Genomic DNA, 21,980 nt, shown 5'->3' with positions numbered 1-21,980 from the left:
GTGTAGCAAGTTCTTTGGGCTCTACCATGTATCAAGCCATAGTTATCTCATTTTCAAAAATGTTCTCTTCCAGTTTATCTTTTGTTTATTTGATCACTTAATCACACTGAGTCTCTTCTTTATTTTTATTTTTTGTTGTTAATCCTCACCCGCAGACAATTTCTCATTAATTTTTAGGTAGAGTGGAAGGGAAGGAAGAGGAGAGGGGGGGGAGAGAGAGAGACAGAGAGAGAGAGAGAGAGAGAGAGAGAGAGAGAGAATGAATGAATGAGAGAGAGAATGAATGAATGGAAGAGAGACAGACAGACAGACATTGATGTGAGAGAGACACATCAATCTGTTGTCTCCTCCACGACCCCGACCAGGGCTGGGGATGAACCTGCAACCCAGGTATGTGCCCTTGACTGAGAATTGAACCTGTGACCCTTCCATCAGCGGGCCAACACTCTAACTGCTAAGCCAAACCAGCCAGGGCCTGAGTCTCTTTTTAAAAAAAAAAAACCTGCTCGAGGTGATTCTATCCACATCTCCATTGCAAAACAATGAAGAAATTAGCTGTGGTAGAGTAAAGGAGCCTTAGGAAAGATTTGATCAAAATGTCCAAGACTCTTTAGAATTAAAACTGAGAATAAAGAAAAAGAAAACTAAACACAAACTGAGAATAAAGAGCTTCTCTGTTGATACACCATGGTAAGTGGATGTATTACCTTGTATGGGATCCACAGAATATTTAAACTGACAGGGACTTAATATCTTTCTATCTAAAGTGGAATGCTTGGTTTAGAAGTACCATCCAGGGATGCAAAAATGATTCCCCAGAAGCCCTTCTTACCAGAGCAGGGAACTAGAACCCTGGCCATTGCCCCGTGGCCCTGCTCTCCCCCCACAGCTGTGCACTGCATGCCTGGGAATTGTTAACACAGGGTTAGATAACACAATGTGTGATGCCTCCTGGTCAAAGTGATAAGATATTATTATTCCTTTTAGAGACTGGAGTTTTAAAAAAATTTACAAACATGCGTAGTTTTATTGTACAGGAAGGATTATTATAAGGGTAAACCTCTCTTGGAAAAAAATGTGAGCGTACACATTAATCTCCTTATTTGTAAGTATGGAATCTAGAACAGCACTTTAAAGACCAGGAGGCAGTTTTGCACGTTGAACACAAACCTGTTATTGAATTTGGACTTGCACTAGAAATACACTCATCACGTTTTAGCTGTGTGAATTGGGGTAATCCCTTAACCCTTCTGAAAGGCTGTGAGAATCAAAATAAAGAGTGTATATAAAGTAATCAGAGACTGGCCTATATTAAGAATTGGAACAGTGGCATATTTCCTGACTTTCGGTGATGACCTCCTAGTGGAGTTGATAGATTATGTTGAAACACTTACATCTTTAGTCCTCTGTGGAAATAATAATATATACAGTACAGTCCTGAGTCATCCTTTCCTATAAAATAGGTTGAATGTAATGAGGCTGCTCAGGTTTGAATTCATTACTGTCTTCATGGAATCACATCTGAGGACAGCCGAGGCTGTCAAATTTGATTCTGAGCGATAACAATGTCCTCGAAACTCTGATGCCAGTCAATATAGAGTATCCTTGGGCTGTGAGGTGTTTTCACCTGGCAGGTGACATCTTGCTTCTCACCAAGCCTCAGAAATGCGTTTTTGTCTTTCCCAAGGAAAGCTTTGTCTCAGAGTAGAACTTTGTAGACTCCTTGTGAGGGGCGGGGGTACCATGTGTTACGTTAACTTGTAGAGCAGAAATGCACATTGTTTCTTCCTACACAGTAGCACAATGGTGCTGGGAGACGAACTTGATGTTGGAAAAAATTTTTAATCCATTCCTGATTTGGGAAAAAACTCAACATTGACTTGTAAAATGTTTAAGCCCATGCTCCCAAATGATGCAGTAAACGTATTTGTTTTCAAGGGCTCAAGGTGGACACTACAGGCAACGACCATGAATGGGAAAATTGTAAGTTTCAGACACCAAGAGATTTTACCTCCTCTGGTCACTATTCCTTGTTTTAGTCCCTTTGCCCCCTTTCTCCTTCCCTTTCATGACATTCTTAAGTCCCCAGTTGACCATCTGTGGGAACTTATCAATGAGACTCCCTCCTCCCCATTTTTAGGGAATTCTTGAAATTCAGCCGGATCAGATGCAGGTAAGAGAACATCTTTAAGTTGCTTTCAGAGATCAAGTCACCTTTGAGACAGTGGTAACAGTTCATCTCCACTTCATCTGCAGACTGTGAATGCCATCTTGATTGTTATCATGGTCCCCATCGTAGATGCTGTGGTCTACCCTCTGATTGCAAAATGTGGCTTCAATTTCACGTAGGTGACCGGCGGGCTGGGGTCGGGGTGAGGCTCCATCAGTCCTAGGGCTTTGCCACGAGGCTGTACCCCCTCAGCTTCCAGGCCTCCGTGGAAAAAAGATGTCTCCCCTCCCATAACATCACTTTTATGACGGAGCTTTTAAAGCCAGTGGTTCTCACCCTCCCTAATGCCGTGGCCCTTTAATACAGTCCTCTTGTTGTGGTGACCCCCAACCATAAAATTATTTTCATTGTTACTTCATAACTGTACTTTTGCTGCTGTTATGTCTTAGGCGACCTCTGTGAAAGGGCCGTTCGACCCCCAAAGGGGTCATGACCCACAGGTTGAGAACCGCTGTTTTAAAGAAATACCTTTGAGCCCTGGCCAGATGGCTCAGTGGGTTGGAGAGTCATCCCATGCACCAAAATGTTGTGGGTTCAATCCCTGATCGGGGCACATACAGGAGGCAACTGATCAATGTTTTTTCTCTCTCTCTCTCTTTTCCTTCCTCTCTAAAATTAATAAAAACATATCCTTGGGTGAGGATAAAAAAACTTTTTTGAAATACATTTGAATTAGATGTCTGTATGTGGATGTTTCTGAAAACTTAATAAAAGTGCTATTACTGCAGCCTGGAAACACCTGTGATTTAGGCTCTCATGTAGCTGGGGGTTCGGAACAGGCTTCCTCAGGAGCTGCCACTGGGGCCTAGAGAGTAATTTTGGGGGCCAGTCTAGACCTTTCGGACTCACGAAAAACTTTTACCTCTCCCTTAAAGAATTTAAATGTGGGGGCTTGCCTATAATGAGTCATTACCAGAAATAACTTTTCATGACTTATCTAAATGGCAGGGTAAATATCTGAACCACGGCTTTTCTTGTTCCCTTGCAAACTGCCTTCTCCCCCTCTGTAGCCTCGTTACCTTCCATGAGGCTTCTTACCTCATTGCTTGACTCAGGATGCATGTATGTCTCATTTCCCTTTGTGTTTCTGAACCTCTCATGTATGTGTGGTCCTGGACCTCTCATATGTGTGGGGTTCCCATACATAATATATTAATTCAATGTGGTTACTTTCTCTTGTTAATCTATCTCACGTCGATTTAATTATTAGACCCACAGAAAGAACCTAGAACGGTAGAGGGAAATTCCTTCCTCTCCCATAATCTAGATGATAGAAATGTTAATTAGAATCCAAATTATTGCCCACATTATAATTTCTAGAAAGTAAGTGTAAAAATGCAAATGAGAAGCTGGAATACATTTAGCGTCCCGAGTCTGGGTCATGAATAACAGAGGAAGAGATGCCTTTAATTTCATGTGTTTGGGAAGGGAAGTTAGTTTTGTTTGGGGGTTTATCATGACCTTGTTTGTATGAGGCGGGCTGGGTGTCACTCTCTTGCTTGTCCCTTCAGCTCCTTGAAGAAGATGACAGTAGGAATGTTCCTGGCTTCCATGGCTTTTGTGGTGGCTGCCATTTTGCAGGTGGAAATTGATGTGAGTTGCCCTGTGATTCTCCTGTGGCCTTTCTTGGCTCAGGTGGGGTGGTCAGCAGTCTTCTTTCTCCAGGACTGACAGGATTAGGGGAGACCACGACCTTTGCTGACAAACTCTCCTAGAGCTTTGGACGATGTACCACAGGGACAGAACAGTCCCATTCTGACCTCATGGACTGCGGGGTCTCATCTCTGCAGAGGGTGCAGCCAGGAATCGGGTCAGATGGATCCAGTTAATTAGGAGAAAAACTAGATGGCTGTTATGTAAGGAGCTTCCATTGCCGTTTTCATAATGGGACAGAAGTTTATGGAACTTATTATTTTATGAACTCCTAAAATATATAGTTAAAAGAAGTTCAGCACTCACAAAGTACTGTAAAGCTATGTAAATTGTCTTTTTGATGGGCTTCTTCCCGTTTGTACTCTAAGTTTCTAATGATGCTAGTTCCCAAGCTAATTCACATGTCGGTTGGACCCACATGGGGCCCTTAGTCTGAGATCAGGTCCAGAAACCAGGAGTTATGTAGTAAGTGAGATAAGAGGTAATAGGGAGGACTCTCTCTCTCTCTTCCCCCCTCTCTTCCCTCACACCCCCTCTCCCCATCCCTGCATCCCTCCCTCTCCCTCATTCCCTCTTTCCTTCTCTCTTTTTTAATTTGTATTTTTGTGATAGAATATACACAATAAAACTACCATCTTGAGCATTTCTAAGTGTGCAGCTCAGTGGTAAGTATATTCACATTATTGTGCACACAGTATTCAAATGCTTCTCATCTTCTCAAATGGAAACCTATATTCCTCAATAGCTCCCCATTCCTCCCCCACCCCCAGCCCCCGGTAACCACCATTCTACTTTCTCTCTCTATGAATTTGAATATTCCAGACACCACATTAAGTGGGATCCTGCAGTATTTGTCCTTTTGTGATGGGCTTATTTCATTCAGCACAGGGTCCTCAAGGTCATCCCTGTGGAGCATGGGTCGGAATTCCCTTCCTTTTTGAGGCTGAATGATATTCTGTTATACAGATGTAGCACATTTAGTTTCTCCATTCATCTGTTGATGGACACTTAGGTTGTCCCACCTCTTGGCTATTATGAATAATGCTACCATGATCACAGGTGTACTCACTTTCCCTCGAACGTAGCTCGCTTTGTGGAAAATGAATTGTGGGGCTAAAACAGAAATAGATTGCTTTAGTGACACTGGGGTTTGAGAGAGGGCATGCAGGGAAAAGCAGAAACCCCGAGAAAAGGTGTGGAGGCGTGAGGGTATACGGCATTTGTGAGGGGCTGTTTAGGGCACCGTGTCCAGGGCTGAGGTCTGGGCTTCCGGGGTTTCAGGGGAGGCACCCTGGGGAGCAGGTCTCAGGTGCCACAACGAGGTAAGAATTCATTGACGCTATGGTTAGTCTGATCCCTCAGATAGATAATAGGCTTCATAACCTGGCATCCCTTCACCTGGAGGTAAATAAGTAGGTCCAAGGTGGGAGCAAGAACAGCCTCTTTCTGATCACGTCCACGTTCTGTACAGACATCGTTGTCCGTGGGCGCCATGACGTGAGCCACCGGAGGCTTTGCGGGGTTTGGTGAGCCTCGGCCAGCACCATGTCCATGGCTGAGGAGAGACCCTAGTGCCCAGGGTAAGGCCTAGTCCATGCCAACTGAAGATCTCACTGCCAACTGTCTTTTATTTTGCTCAGAAAACTCTTCCAGTCTTCCCCAAAGGAAATGAAGTCCAAATTAAAGTGTTCAATATAGGAAATAATAACATGACTGTATATTTTCCAAAAGAGATGGTGGACCTTGGCCCAATGTCTGATGTAAGTAGAAGAAACTGTTTTTTGGGGGTTTTTTTGTATTGTCTGACATGAGTTATAATAAGATTTGCAAAATCTGATCTCCTTGGTCCCTGTATAAATTCCAAGACAAGCCCAGAAGTGAAATGTCTTAGTATCTTGATCTCCTTTTAGCTTCACACCAGACTAGTGCACCTCAAACTTCAGTGTGCATATGAATCTTCTGGGGGCTTGTTAAAATGCAGGTTCGTGATCAGTAGGTCTGAAACCTTCCTTTTTAACAAGCTTTTAGGTGATGTGACTGCTGCTGGTGCGTGGACCCACACGTTAACAGCAAGGTCCGCATCACTGGTCCTCCACCAGGGGCACTATATCTCGGGGGAGATTATGGAACTTACTCTTTAGCAATATGAACTCCTAAAAGATCTAGTTAAAAGAGTTCAGCACTCACAAAGTACTGTAAAGCTGTGCAAATTGTCTTTTTGATGGGCTTCTTCCCTTTTGTATGCTAACAATAGCTAGTTCCCAAGCTAATTCACACGCCTGTTGGACCCACATGGCGCTAAAATGCCCTTAGTCCAAGATCAGGGCCTAGAAATCAAGTGTTATGTAGTTAAGGGACATTTGACGATCTCTGGAGACATTTTTTTGTTTTCACAACTCAGAGCGTGTTATAGGCATCTCCTATGTAGGAGCCAGGATGCCAGCACACAGCCCCCACTCCCAACCCCCAGCAAAGAATTATCTAGCTCCATAGTGCCGAGGTTGGAAAACCCTAAATGTGGACAGTCATTGGTCTGGATTAAAGGTTCTCAATCTTGTATGCATAACCAATGGACATAGACAACAGTGCTGGTTGGGAGGGGGCACAGGGGGGCAGGATGGGGAGGAGGGTGTCTAGGAGGGAAAAAGGAGAAATATCTGTAACAAAAATAAATTAATAAAAATTGGGGGAAAAAAAGGTTCTCAATCTTGAGTCCTTATTGCAGTCACCTGGAGAGCTTTGAAAATTCTGATACCTGCGTCCCACCCCCACAGGTTTTGATTGAACTGGTCTCACTCCTGTTTAGAGACAGTTGAGAACCACTGCCTTAGATCTTGCCAAACTAATAATCTTGAAGTAAAAAGGAAGTGTGACTCCTAATGCTTGGGGCAACTCAGTTCTGATTATCTCCAGGGCTGATGCTGTTCTTTGCCCAATGATAGAAGTGATTTCCATAGCCTTTATCTTCATAGAACAATATAAAAGTAAAATGCTGGATGAGAAGTGTAATTCCTGTGATAGTACTAAACAACTTCACGACAGAATCTATAAAGTGGAAAGCCAAGGCACACCAATACGCCCTGGCTGGTTTGGCTCAGCGGTTGGCGCATCAGCCTGTGGACCAGAGAGTCCCGGGTTCGGTTCCCGCTAGGATTACGTACCCCCCCCCCAAAAAAAAACACACCAATGCCAGCTCCCACAAGGCATTTTTCAACGTGTATGAACGTGCACTGGGAATGTCTAATAATACGCCACAGCAGTGTTCAGTTACACAGTGCAGAGCAAAACTCTGCAGTGTTAACTGTGTATGGCTCCTTTTCCCCCGTTACAGACAAAAGAATTTATGACGTTGAATGTGGACGAACTGAGAAGTATAAACATTTCTTTTCCTGGATCACCAATCACTCCAGTAACTCCTGACTTTGAGCAGGGCCATCGCCACAGCCTTCTAGCGTGGGCCCCCAGTCAGTACCTAGTGGTGAGTAGCTGGACAGCTGCCGCTGACCCTTTCCTAATGTGATACTGGAGACAGAGTCTTTTAGTGGTGTGACTTTGTTACCCCTATGCTGCATTACATTAGATAACCCTCAATTTCTTCCTTCTTCAACGACACAAGTCGTTTGACTTCCAGTAAAAGTTTGACTGTGGATGGGAAGGGTTGATATTAAATTGGTTTTGTTTTTGCATTTAAAAGTAACTTTATTAAAGTTTAGAGCAGCTGTCTTATACAGAGTTTGATATGATATGGCTACCAATAACCAGAGCACACATCACGTCACTGAGCTTCGGGGATGACGCTCTCCTTTGCTAACACTTAGTGCCGTGGCACTGGCTGGGCTCTGCACGACAGGGCACCTGCCTGTGGGGACTCCCCAACTCTCCCGCTCCCACCTTCGGACTTGGGCATTATTAGTCCTGAGAAGAAAGTCCAGAGCCTTTTCTGTGATACTTATAACTTACTTTGCTGCAGTTTTAAAAGGCTGAGACACTTGTGAATTTCAAATGTAAAAATGGAAAGTAAAGTATTTGTCCAGATAAATTGTGCTAGAAAATGAAAGGTTTTATTTACAATTTATACAACTTCATAAAAAATTTTTTTTTAATTTAAAAAAGCACGGTTCATGGGGTGCCAGGGCCATGGGAAACAGATCAGTCCTAAATAGATGTAAAAGCTGCAACGAAAGGAAGATACTTTGAGAGGAGAAGATTCTAGAAGTTCCTATTGATAAAGGCATGGGAGATGGCCAGGAGATAACATCATGGTGAAGGAGACCAAGAGCCAGGACTGGAGCGAGGGGATGTTATCATTGTTTAGGTCAGGACCATGCTGTTTTCACTTCCTGGGGAGGACCTTCCCATGGGTATGGACATGCAGCTGCGTGAAGCATTCTGTGGCTTCCAAAAGCCAATAGCTACTCTTGACAACTGAACCATAGTCATCACCTCTCATCCTGGTCAGATTGTCAAGCAGTGAGGTACCAAATGTGTGCCAAATGAAGGCATGCCAATGTATCATCCACCATAAGAAAGGGTCATCTGATTACCATATTTAAGGCAAACTTTCCTGAAAATGGCTTTCTCTCTCCTGATAAACTCTGTGCTGGAAAAACTCCTACCAAATCTCCATTACAATGGAGAAGCATATGAGGATGATGAACATCATCCTAGGGGTGGTGTTCAGTGTTAGACCTCTTAATAGGGCCGATGAATAACCCTCACTGCTGGCATTTTATATACAGTAGTGAATGAGTAAAGCACTATAATCATAATAGGCTCACAACTTGCTATTGTTTTTGTTTTAATATTCAACTATAGTAGTGTTTTAAAAGTTAAATGAAGAATAAACTCAAATATAAAACTCAAAAAAAAACAAAACATTGTTCAGAATCCAGTACCAGCTACGTTAAACATTTTTTTGTTTGAAAAAAACTGGTAATATACCTGTTTTTAAATAATTCAAACATATCATTAAATGAACTAACTTTGATCGAATGTTTCTTAAGATGAGTTTTAAACAGAAAGGTTAACGTAATTTAAGCACATTTTATTAAATATGCAGATATATCTGTCAAGAGTAAATGTGAGCCCTGGACAGTTTGGTTTAGAAGCTGGAGAGTTAGCCCGTGGACCAAAGGGTCTTGGGGTTGATTCCTGGTCAAGGGCACGCACCTGGGTTGCAGGTTCAATGCCCGGCCCTGTTCAGGGTTGTGCGGGAGGTAGCTAATCAATGTGTCTCTTTCACATTGATGTTTTTTTCTCTCTCTCTTTCTCTCTCTCTTCCCCCTTGCCTTCCACTCTATCTGAAAATCAATGGAAAAATATCCTCTAGTGAGCATTAATGGCAACAACAAAAAGAATAAATGTCAGCTTTATTTAGAATATTTAGGTACAAAATTTTTTAAAAGAAATTTTGAGTGCCCTGGCTGGGTGGCTTAATTGGCTGGAGCATTGTCCCCTACACCAAAAGGTTGCAGATTTGATTCTCGGTCAGGGCACATACACAGGTTGTGGGTTTGACCCCCGGTCAGGGCATGTACAGGAGGCAACTGACTGATGTTTCTCTCTCTCTCTCAAAAATCAGTAGAAAGATATCCTCCAGTGAGGATTTTTTTTAAAAGAACTTTTGAACATAGTGTGTGTGTGCGTGTGTGTGTGTGTACATATACACAAGTCACACAGAGTACATATGTGCATTCTCAGTGACTTTTTGAGATAAAGTTTAAAATATATCTTTAATTGTATTAATTAAATTAATTTTATTTTAAAATTAATTTTTAAATTAATTTTAAAAATTTTTCCTGAGCAATTGGGAAATTGGTGCAGTTTCTTTAAAAAGTATAGTGAACATATCAGGTAAAATATATAAAAATACATATAAAATATTTCATGACAAAATATAGGATCTAGATATACCTACCATTCAACATATAAAGAAGCTGTGAAGGTATAGCTGAACTAAATGAAGCAGTTGTGGAGAATCTGCAAGGTGAATTTAAGTGAGCTTCTACAGAACTGCAGTATAAAAATTAAGACTTCTGGGTCATGTGTTTAATTAGGGAGCTGTTGAATGGCTTGTTCTAAATTCTTGGAGAGCAGTGTTCTGTGGAACCACTGGAAAGCAAGCATCAAAAATTGTAGCCTCCTGTTAACTTCAAAGAAAACCAGGGCTAAAGATGGAGCCCTGCAAATATGATCATTATGCCCTTAGCTCCCAGGATAAATGTCAACATCATTCTCCTTTTCAGAGACTAAAATGGTCATCTAATGGTTTAAATATTTAAATGTTTTCTTTCGTAGGTAAACGATGGCCTTAACCAGAAGCCAGAAAAAGGACAAAATGGAATTAGGTATGTATATCCCTTTAAAAATTAAGTATCAGCTTCTTATTGAAGTAATGCATACCCATAGTAAAATCCAACTGTAATAAGAATATAAAATGAGAGTATGGGTTTATCCCAAGAAAGTAAGGCTGGTTCAATATTTTTTTAAAATTTAACCAATATAATTCATTATCTTAATAAACTAAAGAGGAAACCCCATAAAATCATATCAATTGATACAGAAAATGCATTTGATGAAATTCAGTATCCATTTATGAGAAAAACTCTCAGCAAACTAGTAATTGAAGGGAACTTCCTTACTCAGAAAAAGGACATCTAAAAAAAAAAATTCCTGAGTTACCATTATACTTAATGGTGAAAGATGAAATGCTCTCCCCATAAGATCAGAAATAAGGTAAAATCATCTGTTCTCTTTACTCATATTCAACACCCTCCCAGAGGCTAATGCAATAAGACAAGAAAAAGAAACTAAAAGTATCTAGATTGGCCCTGGCTGGTTTGGCTCAGCAGTTAGAGCATTGGCCTGCTGTCCAGAGAGACCTGGATTTGGTTCCCGCTAAGGGCATGTACCTCGGTTGCAGTTTGTCCCTGGCCCTGGTTGGGTCATGTGGGCAGCAGCCACCGGATGTGTTCCTTTCACATTGATGTTTCTCTCTCTCTCTCTCTTCCTATCTCTCCCTCCCACTCTATCTGAACAACAACAAAAAAAGTATCTAGATTAAAAAGAAGGAAATAAAACTCACTGCCACAAAACAAAAATATTTCTATACACCAGCAATGAACAATTGAAAACTGAAACTTTAAATACATTTACAATAGCTCCCAAAAAAGATGAAATACTAGTTATAAGTCTAAGAAAATATATATGGGATTTGAGAGTTGAAGATACAAAAGGTTTATGGAAGAAATCAATGAAGACCTAAATAAATGGGGAGATATGCTGGGTTCATTGATTACAAGACTTAATATTGTAAAGATGTCAGTTCTCCCCATATTGATCTGTGGGTTTAGTGTAATTCTTATCAAAATCATAGCATTATTTTTTGTTTAGTTTTTTCCAGTTTTATTGAGTTATAACTAACAAAATTGTATATAGTTAAAGTATACATTATCATGATTCAATATATGTATACATTGTGAAATATTTACCACAATTAAGTTAACATATGCATCACCTTACAGTTACTTTGTTTTGTGATAAGAATGCTTAAGATCTAATCTCTTAGCAAATTTCAAGTATACAATACACTATTATTACCTATAGCCACCATGTCATACATTAGATCCTCAGAACTTACTCATCTTAGAACTAAAAGTTTATACCTTTTCATCAGCATCTCCCCATTTTCCACCCCCTAGTCCCTGGCAACCACCATTCTACTCTCTATCTTATGAGTTCAGCTTTTTAAAAAAGATTTCACATATAAATAATACCATACAGCCCTGGCCGGTTTGGTTCAGCGGTTAGAGCGTCGGCCTGCGGTCCTGAGAGACCCGGGTTTGGTTCCCACTAAGGGCGCGTACCTCGGTTGCAGTTTGTCCCCGGCCCTGGTTGGTTGTGTGGGTGGCAGCCACTCAATGTGTTCCCTTCGCATCGATGTTTCTCTCTCTCTCTGTTCCTCTCTCTCCCTCCCACTCTACCTGAACAAAAAATGGAAAAGTGTCCTCAGGTGAGGATAAAAAAAAAAATATACCATACAGTATTTGTCTTTTTCTGACTGGTTTATTTCACTTGGCATAATGCTCTCAAGTTCCATCCATGCTGTCACAATGCCAGGATTTCCTTCTTTTTCTGGCTGATTAATATTCTGTTTTATATATGTATTTATATATATATATATGTAGACAGATTAGATAGATAGAATATATATTATATACACAACAAAAATTTTCATATATATGAAAATATTGATAAATTATATTCCAATCAAATGAAAAACATTTGTTCTAGAAATCTCACTCTTAAGAGAATGAAAGGATAAGCTACAGACTAGTAGAAAATATTTACAAGTGACGTATCTGATGAAGAATTTGTATCTAGAATATATAAATTACTCTCAAATCTCAATTATAAAAAAATAACCCAGTTATAAAAGAGAACAAAAGATTTTAACAGACATCTCACCAAAGAAGATATACAAATGACAAATAAACACATGAAAAATGTTCAACATAATCAGCCATTAAGGAAATAAAAAATTCAACCACAGTGGGTTTATGACACACCTATTGGATGGCTATAATACATTTTTTAATTGACAATGGATTATAGGTCCCACCCTAATGACATTTTATCTCTTTAAAGACCCTATCTCCAAATACAGTCACATTCTGATTGTTAGGATTTCAACATAGGAATTTGGGGTGAAAGGAATACAATGTACAACACCTTCTTTTGTATCTTCTGGATGTTGCTCTGTCCTGCGCACATGCACATACACAGCTGCCCTGGCATTTCCGAAAGGAAATACTGATTGTAGTCACCTGGCCCTTTCCTGATTTTTGTATTGGATTCTGAGCCAGAAACACCTCTGGGATTTCCTTTGTGCGTCAGAATGATCCATTGTTTCGATTTCTTCATAAATGTCTCCTATCTTTGTATATTTTGGACAATTTAAATTGTGGTATCCTTTCTTGTTTCAATGCTGTTAAAGCTTCATTCTTTTTTCTTTAATTGTCATTGTTGAGATCTTGGAAAAGAAGGATCCGTGAAATCAGCAACACTTTACCCCACCAACCCACCTGTGTGGTAAAAGATAAACCAGAAACTTTTTTCTTTTAATTGCAACATCACATCCTTAATGGATCCAAGGTTTTATTATGTCAGTAATGTTCAGGAGACAACCCTTTAAAAAGGGGGAAGTTCTGAAAAACTAGTCAGAAACTAGCTGATAAATAGAATAACTTCAAAAATTTCAGGAAGTCAGATTTCTAAGTAATATATGGATTAAACACAGAGCACACAGAATTTTAAGCAAAATGGTACCCTTTTAATTATGTGGTATCAGTAAGTTGCAAGACTTAAATAGACTACCCTAAATAGAGTCTTTTAAATAAGGTGGCAATACTTCAGTCAAAAATTGGTTGAAAATTTGATACTGATTTTTCTCATGCATTTTAGAAATTTTATTTATTGAATTTACTGGGGTGATGTTGGTTATAAATTTATTGAGGTTTCAGGTGTACAATTCTATAATACATTATTTGTATACTGTGTTGTGTATTCACCACCCCAAGTCAAGTCTCCTTTCATGACCATTTATCCTCCCTTTACCCACCCCCTCTCCCTTCACCTTTTTCATCTAGTCCTCCAACCCCTCTCCCTTCTGACAGCTGTCAGCCTGTTCCCTGTATCTATGAGTTTGTTTCTTGTTTATTTTGTTCATTAGATTTCACATATAAGTGAAATCATATGGTACTTGTCTTTCTCTGGCTTATTTCAATTAGCATAATACTCACCAGGTCTATCCATGCTGTCAGAAAGGGTGAGACTTCCTTCTTTTTTACAGTCCAGGAGTATTCCATTGTGTCAATATACCACAGCTTTTTTTATTCACTCATCTACCAATGGCCACTTGGGCTGCTTCCAAATCTTGGCTATTGTAAATAACACTGCAGTGAACATAGGGGTGCATATATTCTTTCAAATTAGTGTTTTGAGTTTCTTCAAATATGTTCCCAGAAATGGAATTGCTGGGTCATAAGGCTGTTCCATTTTTAAATTTTTGAGGTTACTCTATACTGCTTTCCACAGTGGTTGCACCAATCTGCATTCCCACCAACAGTGCAGAAATGTTCCCTTTTCTTCACATCCTTGCCAACACTTGTTGTTTGTTGATTTATTGATGATAGCCATTCTGACAGGAGTGAGATGATATCTCATTGTGGTTTTAATTTGCATTTAATGATTAATGACATTGAGCATATTTTCATGTCTGTTGACCATCTGTATGTCCTCTTTGGAGAATTGTCTCCAGGTCCTTTGCCCATTTTTCAAGTGGATTGTTTGTTTTGTTTAGTCTTGAGTTTTATGAGTTCTTTATAAATTTTGAATATTATCCCCTTCTCAAATGCATCATTGGTGAACATGTTCACCCATTCGGTGGGTTTCCTTTTCATTTTGTTGATGATTTCCTTTGCTGTGCAAAGACTTTTTAGTTTGATTTAGTCCCTTTGTTTATTTCTTTTGTTTCCCTTGCCTGAGGATTTGTATCAGAAAAAAATATATATTGTTACAAGAGATGTCTGAAATTACACTGCCTATATTTTCTTCCAGGATTTTGATGGTTTTGAGTCTGTCATTTAAGTACTTAATCCATTTTGAGTTTATTCTTGTGTATGGTGTAAGAAGGTGGTCTATTTTCATTTTTTTGCATGTATCTGTCCAATTTTTCCCACACAACTTATTGAATAGACTATCTTTACCCCCAGTATATGTTCTTGCCTCCATTGTCAAATATTAATTGACCATAAAGGTGTGGGTTTGTTTCTGGTCTCTCTCTTCTGTTCCATTGATCTATGTGTCTGTTTTTGTGCCAGTACCATGCTGTTTTGGTTACTATATCCTTGTAGTATAGTTTGATATCAGGTAATATGATCTCTCCAACTTGGTTCTTTTGTTTCTCAAGATTGCTGTGGTTATTTGGGACCTTTTGTGGTTCCATATAAATGTTTGGAATATTTGTTCTAGTTCCATGAAATATGCTATTGGTATCTTGATAGGAATTGCATTGAATCTATAGATTGCTTTGAGTAGTATGGGCATTTTAATGATGTTAACTCTTCCAATTCATGAACATGGTATATGCTTCCACTTATTTGTATCCTCTTCAGGGATTTTCTTCAGTGCCTTATAATTTTCCATGAAAACATATTTTACATCCTTGGTTAAATTTATTCCTGGATATTTTTTATGCAATTGCAAATGGGATTGTTTTCTTAGTTTCCATTTCTGATAGTTCATTATTGGTGTATACAAATGCAACTGATTTCTGGATATTTATTTTGTATCCTGCTATCGTATTAAATTCATTTATCAGTTATGATAGTTTTTTGGTGGAAATTTAGGATTCTCCATATATAGTATATGTCATCTGCAAATAATGACAGTTTTACTTCTTCCTATCTAATTTGGATACCTTTTATTTCTTCTTCTTGTCTGATTGTTGTGGCTAGAACTTCTAGTACTATGTTGAATAACAGTGGTTAAAGCAGACATCCCTGTCTTGTTCCTGATCTTAAGGGAAACGCTTACAGTTTTCCCAGAGAGTATGATGTTGGCCATAATTTTGTCATATATGACCTTTATTACATTTAGGTATGTTCCCTCTATTCCCAGTTTGTTGAGAGTTTTTATCATAAATGTGTTCTGGATTTTATCAAATGTTTTTTTCTGCATCTATTGATATGATCATATGATTTTTATTCTTCATTTTGTATATGTGGTGTATCACAATTATTGATTTGTGGATATTGTACCTACCTTCATTTGAAAAGTTGTAAAGGTTTTGACAAAAGGTGCATGGAAATTCACATGCAAAAGACTAAAGTTAGAACTTCCTGACCTGATACCATACACAAAAATGAACTCAATGGATCATAATTCTAATATAATGAAAATAATAAAATTTGTAGAAGAATGACAGTAGTAAATGTTTGTGACCTTGGGTTAGATAATGGTTTCTTAGGTATGAAACCAAAAGCACCAGAGGACATTTTTGCATTTATCTTCAGATAGAGCAGGAGAGAAGGGGGAAGAGAGAGAGAGAAACGTCGATGTGAGAGAGACACATAAAGTGGTTGCCACCCACACGACCCCAGGCAGGGCGGGGACAAACTGCAATCGAGGCTGAATTGCACACTTTAAATGGGTGAATTCTGTGGTGTGTAAAATTATCTCACAAAGCTATTTCTTTTTTAAATGAGAAGGAACCATCTCTTGGCACCTTGGATATTCTTTAAGGAACTGGTCCCATCTGGTCATTTTCTCAGCTGTTTCCCATTCTCCATACCTCATTCCATAATCACTTTGTAGCCTTATATCCTGGTACTCCTGAGAGGCCTCAGCTAATAGGAACCTTAATGGGACCCTAGGACTGACTGTGCCTGATCAAAGCTATTAGAGGACAACAGATCTTGGATTGGTGCTCTCTTCACCCCTCAAAGCACTCAGCATGTGTTTGCTGCTTATGCTGTACTATTTTCCATATAAAAACACATCTGATATGTATGATGTTGCATTTTTTCAGATTATTTTCATTATTTTGGGTATCTGGTACCAGCCTGAGACATATGTCAGGCAGGAAATAGTACCCTAGTCTTAGGGTGGGATTTATTCAGTCTTACAAGTTATAAAACCAGCACCCAGGCCCAAGGGTCTACTTCTTAACTTCATATTCTGCCCACTGTCTCTCTTCTGAATGGTTCATCTTAATCTTTGATAAAAGCAGCTTTGACAGTTTAGAGCACTATTAATTCTACCTATTAGGTTCCTGGTGACACACATCAGGTTCAGATTGCTTTATTAATCACCTGTCAAACTATACTAAGTCAAGTACTTAAGGATGTCCGACCTGAGTTTAATTCCTATGTTCTCAGCAACTTCTGCTTTTGGTCCTTCACCACTTTCGCTTCAAAGCTTCGGAAGCAAGGAATGCAAAGGCATCGCCCCTTCTTGAAGAGGAAGGGATCAGCACCTATTTCAGCCCGTACTTAATACCCCAGACATCACTGAAATAGTTTCTAGTTACAAAGTACTTGGAACAGTTCCTGGCATTTAACTGAATTAGATAAATTTAGGAGTGTCCTTGTGAGTAGGTGAGCAAAGGCAAACCCAAGTTGCTTACTTTCTGCCTTTCCTTGAGAGATCTTTTGTAAACATCTTCAATTCCTTCTGATAGGGAGCATAGCCCCACTTCAGGTGCATATACTGTGATTTAGAGCAAATCATTCCTTAGTCCAGTCACAAGACAGATGATTTTCTCTTTCAGATTTATAAATGTTTTTGGTGGGAGCCTCAACATAACAGTGAATGGGAAAGGCTACGAATATGTTACCAGTTACAATGCCAGCCAGTACCAGTTTTTTCCTTCTGGCATGTAAGTACCTACTATACTGGACACTTTGTTCAAAGTTCATAGATTCCAAGCCTCATTCTTTAAACAGTACATTGAAGCTTTTAATACCAAGAATGTTAACCTATATTATTCTTTCTTTCCATAGAAAAACCATCACACTAAGCTCAGCAGAGATTGCAACAGTCTGCAAGAATTCTTTTGAATCAGTCGACCTTGGATTTGGTAGTGCATTTACCTATGTAATTTTCAGGAAGGTTAGTAGCCCATTCCATCCCATCAGAAGTGCTGCTCAGACCGTCTTCATCTGAGTCCTTGCAAACACTTAGGACATAGTCATGATTTAACCAGAGTAATATTAGATCTGTGTTTTAAATGGGCTTAGAATCAGTCAAGTTCACCAACAAGTCTTCAACTTATCATTGGTTTGAGTTCACGGTTAGAATAAAATTGACAGATGGACTCACTCTCACTAAAAGTTCACATTGACCAGTGTCTGATGCTTTTAGTTCACAGAGATGGCAATGTTTTAAACAAACCCAACTCCCAATCCACTCTCTTATTAAAAAGAAAAATACTAGTAAACACATTTTCAAATCCAACCATGGCCATCTCATCTCAAGTATAAAAATGCAATGTTACATGTTTACATTAAAAATGTGTACTTACTTGATAAACAGTTTGACGTAACCCTAGAAGTCGGAACTCAATTTGCCAGTTTGAGCAATTTTTACTTTAGAAGCGATCTTGATTTTCATTTTCTTTTTCTCACTTTTGCCTTATTGGTTTAGAGTGATGGCTGCCCTGACCTGAAATATTCTGAAGATATTCCACCCAACACAATTAACATGGCCCTGCAAATCCCGCAGTATTTCCTCATGACCTGCGGCGAGGTGGTTTTCTCTGTCACAGGACTGGAGTTCTCATATTCTCAGGTTTCTTATTCATTGATTTTACTACCCCTCCTCTATACCCCTGCCTTCAAAATGCTGCTGGGACTTCATTTAAATCTGTGTTAGCAATACATTTATAGTTTAAAATAACTCTAGAAAGCATATGGTATATTCCAACAAAACAAGGTTTTTGAGGTCACTACGTCTTGTCTTTATTGACTAAGAATATTACTGTTTAGCTTTGTGAGTGCATATGTCATGTATGTCTCTATTTTCATAGTCACACACAGAAGTTTATAGTCCTAAGCAGGAAAAACTGCATTAACAATGGTCGCTAGGGTCATGATAGTCAGGGTACTCTGCTTTCTGAAACAAATGAATGGCCTCGATGATTCATAACAGTGTTCACTTCCAGGTCTGTGTCCTCATTCTCTTTAAGGTTCAGTAGAGGTCTCTCTGTAGCTCCTGGTAAACACACTGATTACAGCCTAGCTTTTAAACTTTAACAAAATATCACTTTATGTATATTGCATTAACGAGGCAAATTTTGCCGATACCTGACTTAGAGCTTAATTTCTGAATGATTTCATCAAAGCTACAGTTTAGTCCGTGTATCCCCATCATAACCAGTACCTTCAAGTTTTGCAGTAAAGATTGTAAATATGAGCTGGATCATCCCTTTCTGTGGTGACCTCGCAGTCCAATAAAGAGATGACCTAGCATAGGTGACCATAGTTTGAAGGGAGGTGTTGGTGGGTAGCAGGGAAGCTCACAGCCCGGAGAGCAGCTCCGCGTGGAGGGAAGAAGGTATCGGGCTGGCTGGTTGGCTTTGCTTGGAAGCTCTTCTGTAGAAATAGAATCAGTTCATCTATAGATTTGTCTGTTTAACTAGGATGGAAACTTTGCAAGTATGTAGAGAGTGAAGAACAAGGGCTCCCTGTATGTTTGTGCAACTTGAGGATTTGGGGTATCTTGCTACCCAAGAAATTATCCTTTCATGTTTAAACCAGCCTGACGTTCAGTGGGCATTTTTAGGGTAACTGCTTAATTAAATGAACCACCGGTTGTGTTCTCCCACTGAGAGTGAGATCCAGGTGGGAGTTCTCTTTGCTTTGTTTCCTCAGGCTCCTTCCAACATGAAGTCGGTGCTTCAAGCAGGATGGCTGTTGACAGTGGCTGTCGGCAACATCATTGTGCTCATCGTGGCAGGAGCAGGCCAGTTCAGTGAGCAGGTACGGGGTGGGAAGGAGACGTGCCTTTGTCTTCTCTACCAGTGGTCATCCCGATGACCCTCCCTCGCCATCTACAAATGCATGGTCATCTCAGCTAGTGGCTGAACAAGACCACTAGACCAGCCAGAGAGGGTGGTTACCAAATGGTCTTATGGCCAAGCAGGTACTGATTCTTCTTATGTCCACTGGGTGTCACACCGTCGAAAACGGACAACCAAAATAACCAGATTGAGTTCACATACATATACCCTGATGTCATTTACTATCAAGGAAAATGTCTTTCCTGGCTTTGGTGAATGCAGCGTAATGGCCCCAAACCAGGCATGTTATCCAGAAACTGTCATCACACCTACAGATAAAGCCATTCTAAAGGTGGTTGTAAGTTTTGCAGCTAACATAAAGGAAGGGCTGTCTATGCGAATTAAACCCTCTCCTTCAGCATGTCAGCATATGTGTCTCATAAGGGAGTTGCCCCTCACCCCACCCTGTCGCTTCATTACTTCCCCCACCGGGTCCCATCTGAGCGTGCGCTAATGCTGCGTGCTCCGGACCACAAGGTGCCGCCAAAGGATCACATGGGGCCCCTCACTTCAAACAGTTTGGCATATCGTTTTTTCTTTGAAGAGTACTGCCTGGTTTCTATTGGTCTCCATCCTTCCAGGGGCCAGCTAGGTGCCTTAAGACAGGTTTTTCAGAAAGTTTCTCTCATCTTCCCAAAGTCTTGTTTGTCCATTCTAGTACTGTAAGAAAAATGTTATCTTAATACTTGAGCATTCAAGAAAAGCTGGCACTTCTGTTATCTGTGGCAATAAGTGACCATTCCATAGTAGAAGCCTACCAGTTTTTCCCTAACAATTTAATTCCTAAGCACCTTCCATCTGGACATAGCAAGAAAATATACACGTGCTATATACACTATTGTAACCGGTGTTGTTTTTGTCTTTTTTTTTTTCTTGCTCCAACGCCAATTTCTTCAAAGTGGGCCGAGTACGTTCTGTTTGCTTCGTTGCTCCTGGTCGTCTGCATAATTTTTGCCATCATGGCTCGATTCTATACTTACATCAATCCAGAAGAGATCGAAGCTCAGTTTGATCAGGATGAAAAAAAGAAAAAGCCAGAAAACCTATATAGCACAATGGATCCCGTCACACAGACACATTTGTGAATATCAGGAAGCCAGTGGAGAATGGATTGGGCCGAGAACATGCCCTGACTTCTGTCTCCAGGTGGCAGGACACTGTTGGATGACCCTGATGGGGAAGACTTCAGAATTATGAACCAAACCAAGAAAGCAATTTTCTAAGCAGCCATCAGTGAACCTCAAACTCTAGAAGAAGTCTTTTTTTTTTTTAAGAGAAGTCTTATTTAAGGTACGCATGCATGCACACACACACTTTTACAACATTTGCAAGTATACCCTGCAGTCAGCTCTTTTCCTATCACAAAAATGAAGTTATTTTGGACTAACTTAATATTTTGAAAGGGTGACAAAGTTCCATATTGTTTGCATTCTCACACTGTATGAAAACAATGTTAAATGAGGCCAGAGAAATGTGAAAGTGAATCTACAGGCTAAAGGATGGTACATAATAAGCTAGTATTAACTGATACCTTTACCTTTTGTTTTTTTGTTTTGTTTTGTTTTGTTTTCCCAGTTCCTACCTCTTTTTAAATTATGTGTAACTCAAAAAACCACTCAGGTAAAAGCCAATAATGATTTTTAGAGTCTCAGTGGAATGAAATAAATTTCCATTCTTAAGAATAAGTGTCTGTGTGTCTTTGGGTGGTGTGAGAAATTCTTAATGTTTCAAGATTATTAAAGCTGTGCACACATTAAAATTTCATCAGAAGTTTATAAAAGCATGAACAAAAGAAATGCCCACATTAATAAATTCCAGGAACATAAAATATGGAGGTTTGTTTCTTCCTGGTTTTGTTCTCCCCAGGGAGAGAGAGAGAGAGAGAGAGAGGAGAGATTTCTCTTTTATTACTAGGGTCGTTCTATGTGCATATTTATGTACCATCTCAAGTGATCTTTTTCAATGCTCAAGCATTTTTCTGCTTGAATGAAAATTCTTCCAAAACATTATAAACACTGAATGCCTAATTCATTCTATAGATACTTATAATTCAATCATTTCCAGGTTTCAGACCCAAAACAAGTCTATGTTAGTAGTTGTGTAAAAACCAGCACCTGTTCTTGGACAAACTTGGCTCCGCTCTGAAGGCTGGAACGTGCCTGGGCCCGAGGAAGGGCCATGCTAGACTCTAAGGTGCTTCGTGTACCAGCTCGTCACTGCACTGTGGGAGCAGACTGAAGCTGGGGTTGGGGGCCTCCCGACCCAGAGAGAAACACACATGTGATGACCACACCTTGCTGAAGACCTTTTCCACCCTTAGGATCAAGTGCTCATTCCTTAACTGGGGCCCATGAGGCTCCTTTTTCTCTGGACACATCTCCCGGCTGTCTGCTCGCTCTGACCTAACCAACATTGAGTTTCTTCTAGTTCCTGGAACACATCAGGTTCTCCTTTCCAGGTCAAAGCTAGAGAAAAATC

The 21,980-nt window shown here is 39.8% G+C and overlaps 1 protein-coding gene and 1 pseudogene across 1 annotated transcript in view; both read left to right on the top strand.

Moving 5' to 3' along the window:
• The window catches only part of SLC15A1 (solute carrier family 15 member 1), a 38,384-nt gene extending 17,244 nt beyond the window's left edge, over positions 1 to 21,140 (top strand). Inside the window, exons 12-23 of the mRNA XM_036249793.1 lie at positions 1,939 to 1,983; positions 2,141 to 2,173; positions 2,257 to 2,345; positions 3,742 to 3,823; positions 5,524 to 5,643; positions 7,215 to 7,361; positions 10,181 to 10,230; positions 17,214 to 17,321; positions 17,446 to 17,554; positions 18,089 to 18,232; positions 19,315 to 19,422; positions 20,402 to 21,140. Of these exons, the coding sequence (XP_036105686.1) occupies positions 1,939 to 1,983; positions 2,141 to 2,173; positions 2,257 to 2,345; positions 3,742 to 3,823; positions 5,524 to 5,643; positions 7,215 to 7,361; positions 10,181 to 10,230; positions 17,214 to 17,321; positions 17,446 to 17,554; positions 18,089 to 18,232; positions 19,315 to 19,422; positions 20,402 to 20,587 (1,221 nt within the window). The 3' untranslated portion in view covers positions 20,588 to 21,140. The remainder of the gene's footprint in view (positions 1 to 1,938; positions 1,984 to 2,140; positions 2,174 to 2,256; positions 2,346 to 3,741; positions 3,824 to 5,523; positions 5,644 to 7,214; positions 7,362 to 10,180; positions 10,231 to 17,213; positions 17,322 to 17,445; positions 17,555 to 18,088; positions 18,233 to 19,314; positions 19,423 to 20,401) is intronic.
• On the top strand, positions 8,017 to 8,579 carry LOC118622566 (annotated as a pseudogene).
• Positions 21,141 to 21,980: the final 840 nt, after the last annotated feature.

This window comes from Molossus molossus, unplaced genomic scaffold (genome assembly GCF_014108415.1).
Source record: "Molossus molossus isolate mMolMol1 unplaced genomic scaffold, mMolMol1.p scaffold_m16_p_9, whole genome shotgun sequence".
Lineage (NCBI taxonomy): Eukaryota > Metazoa > Chordata > Mammalia > Chiroptera > Molossidae > Molossus > Molossus molossus.
Note: the sequence above shows the minus strand (reverse complement) of the source record. Positions and strands in the feature narration are given on the sequence as shown.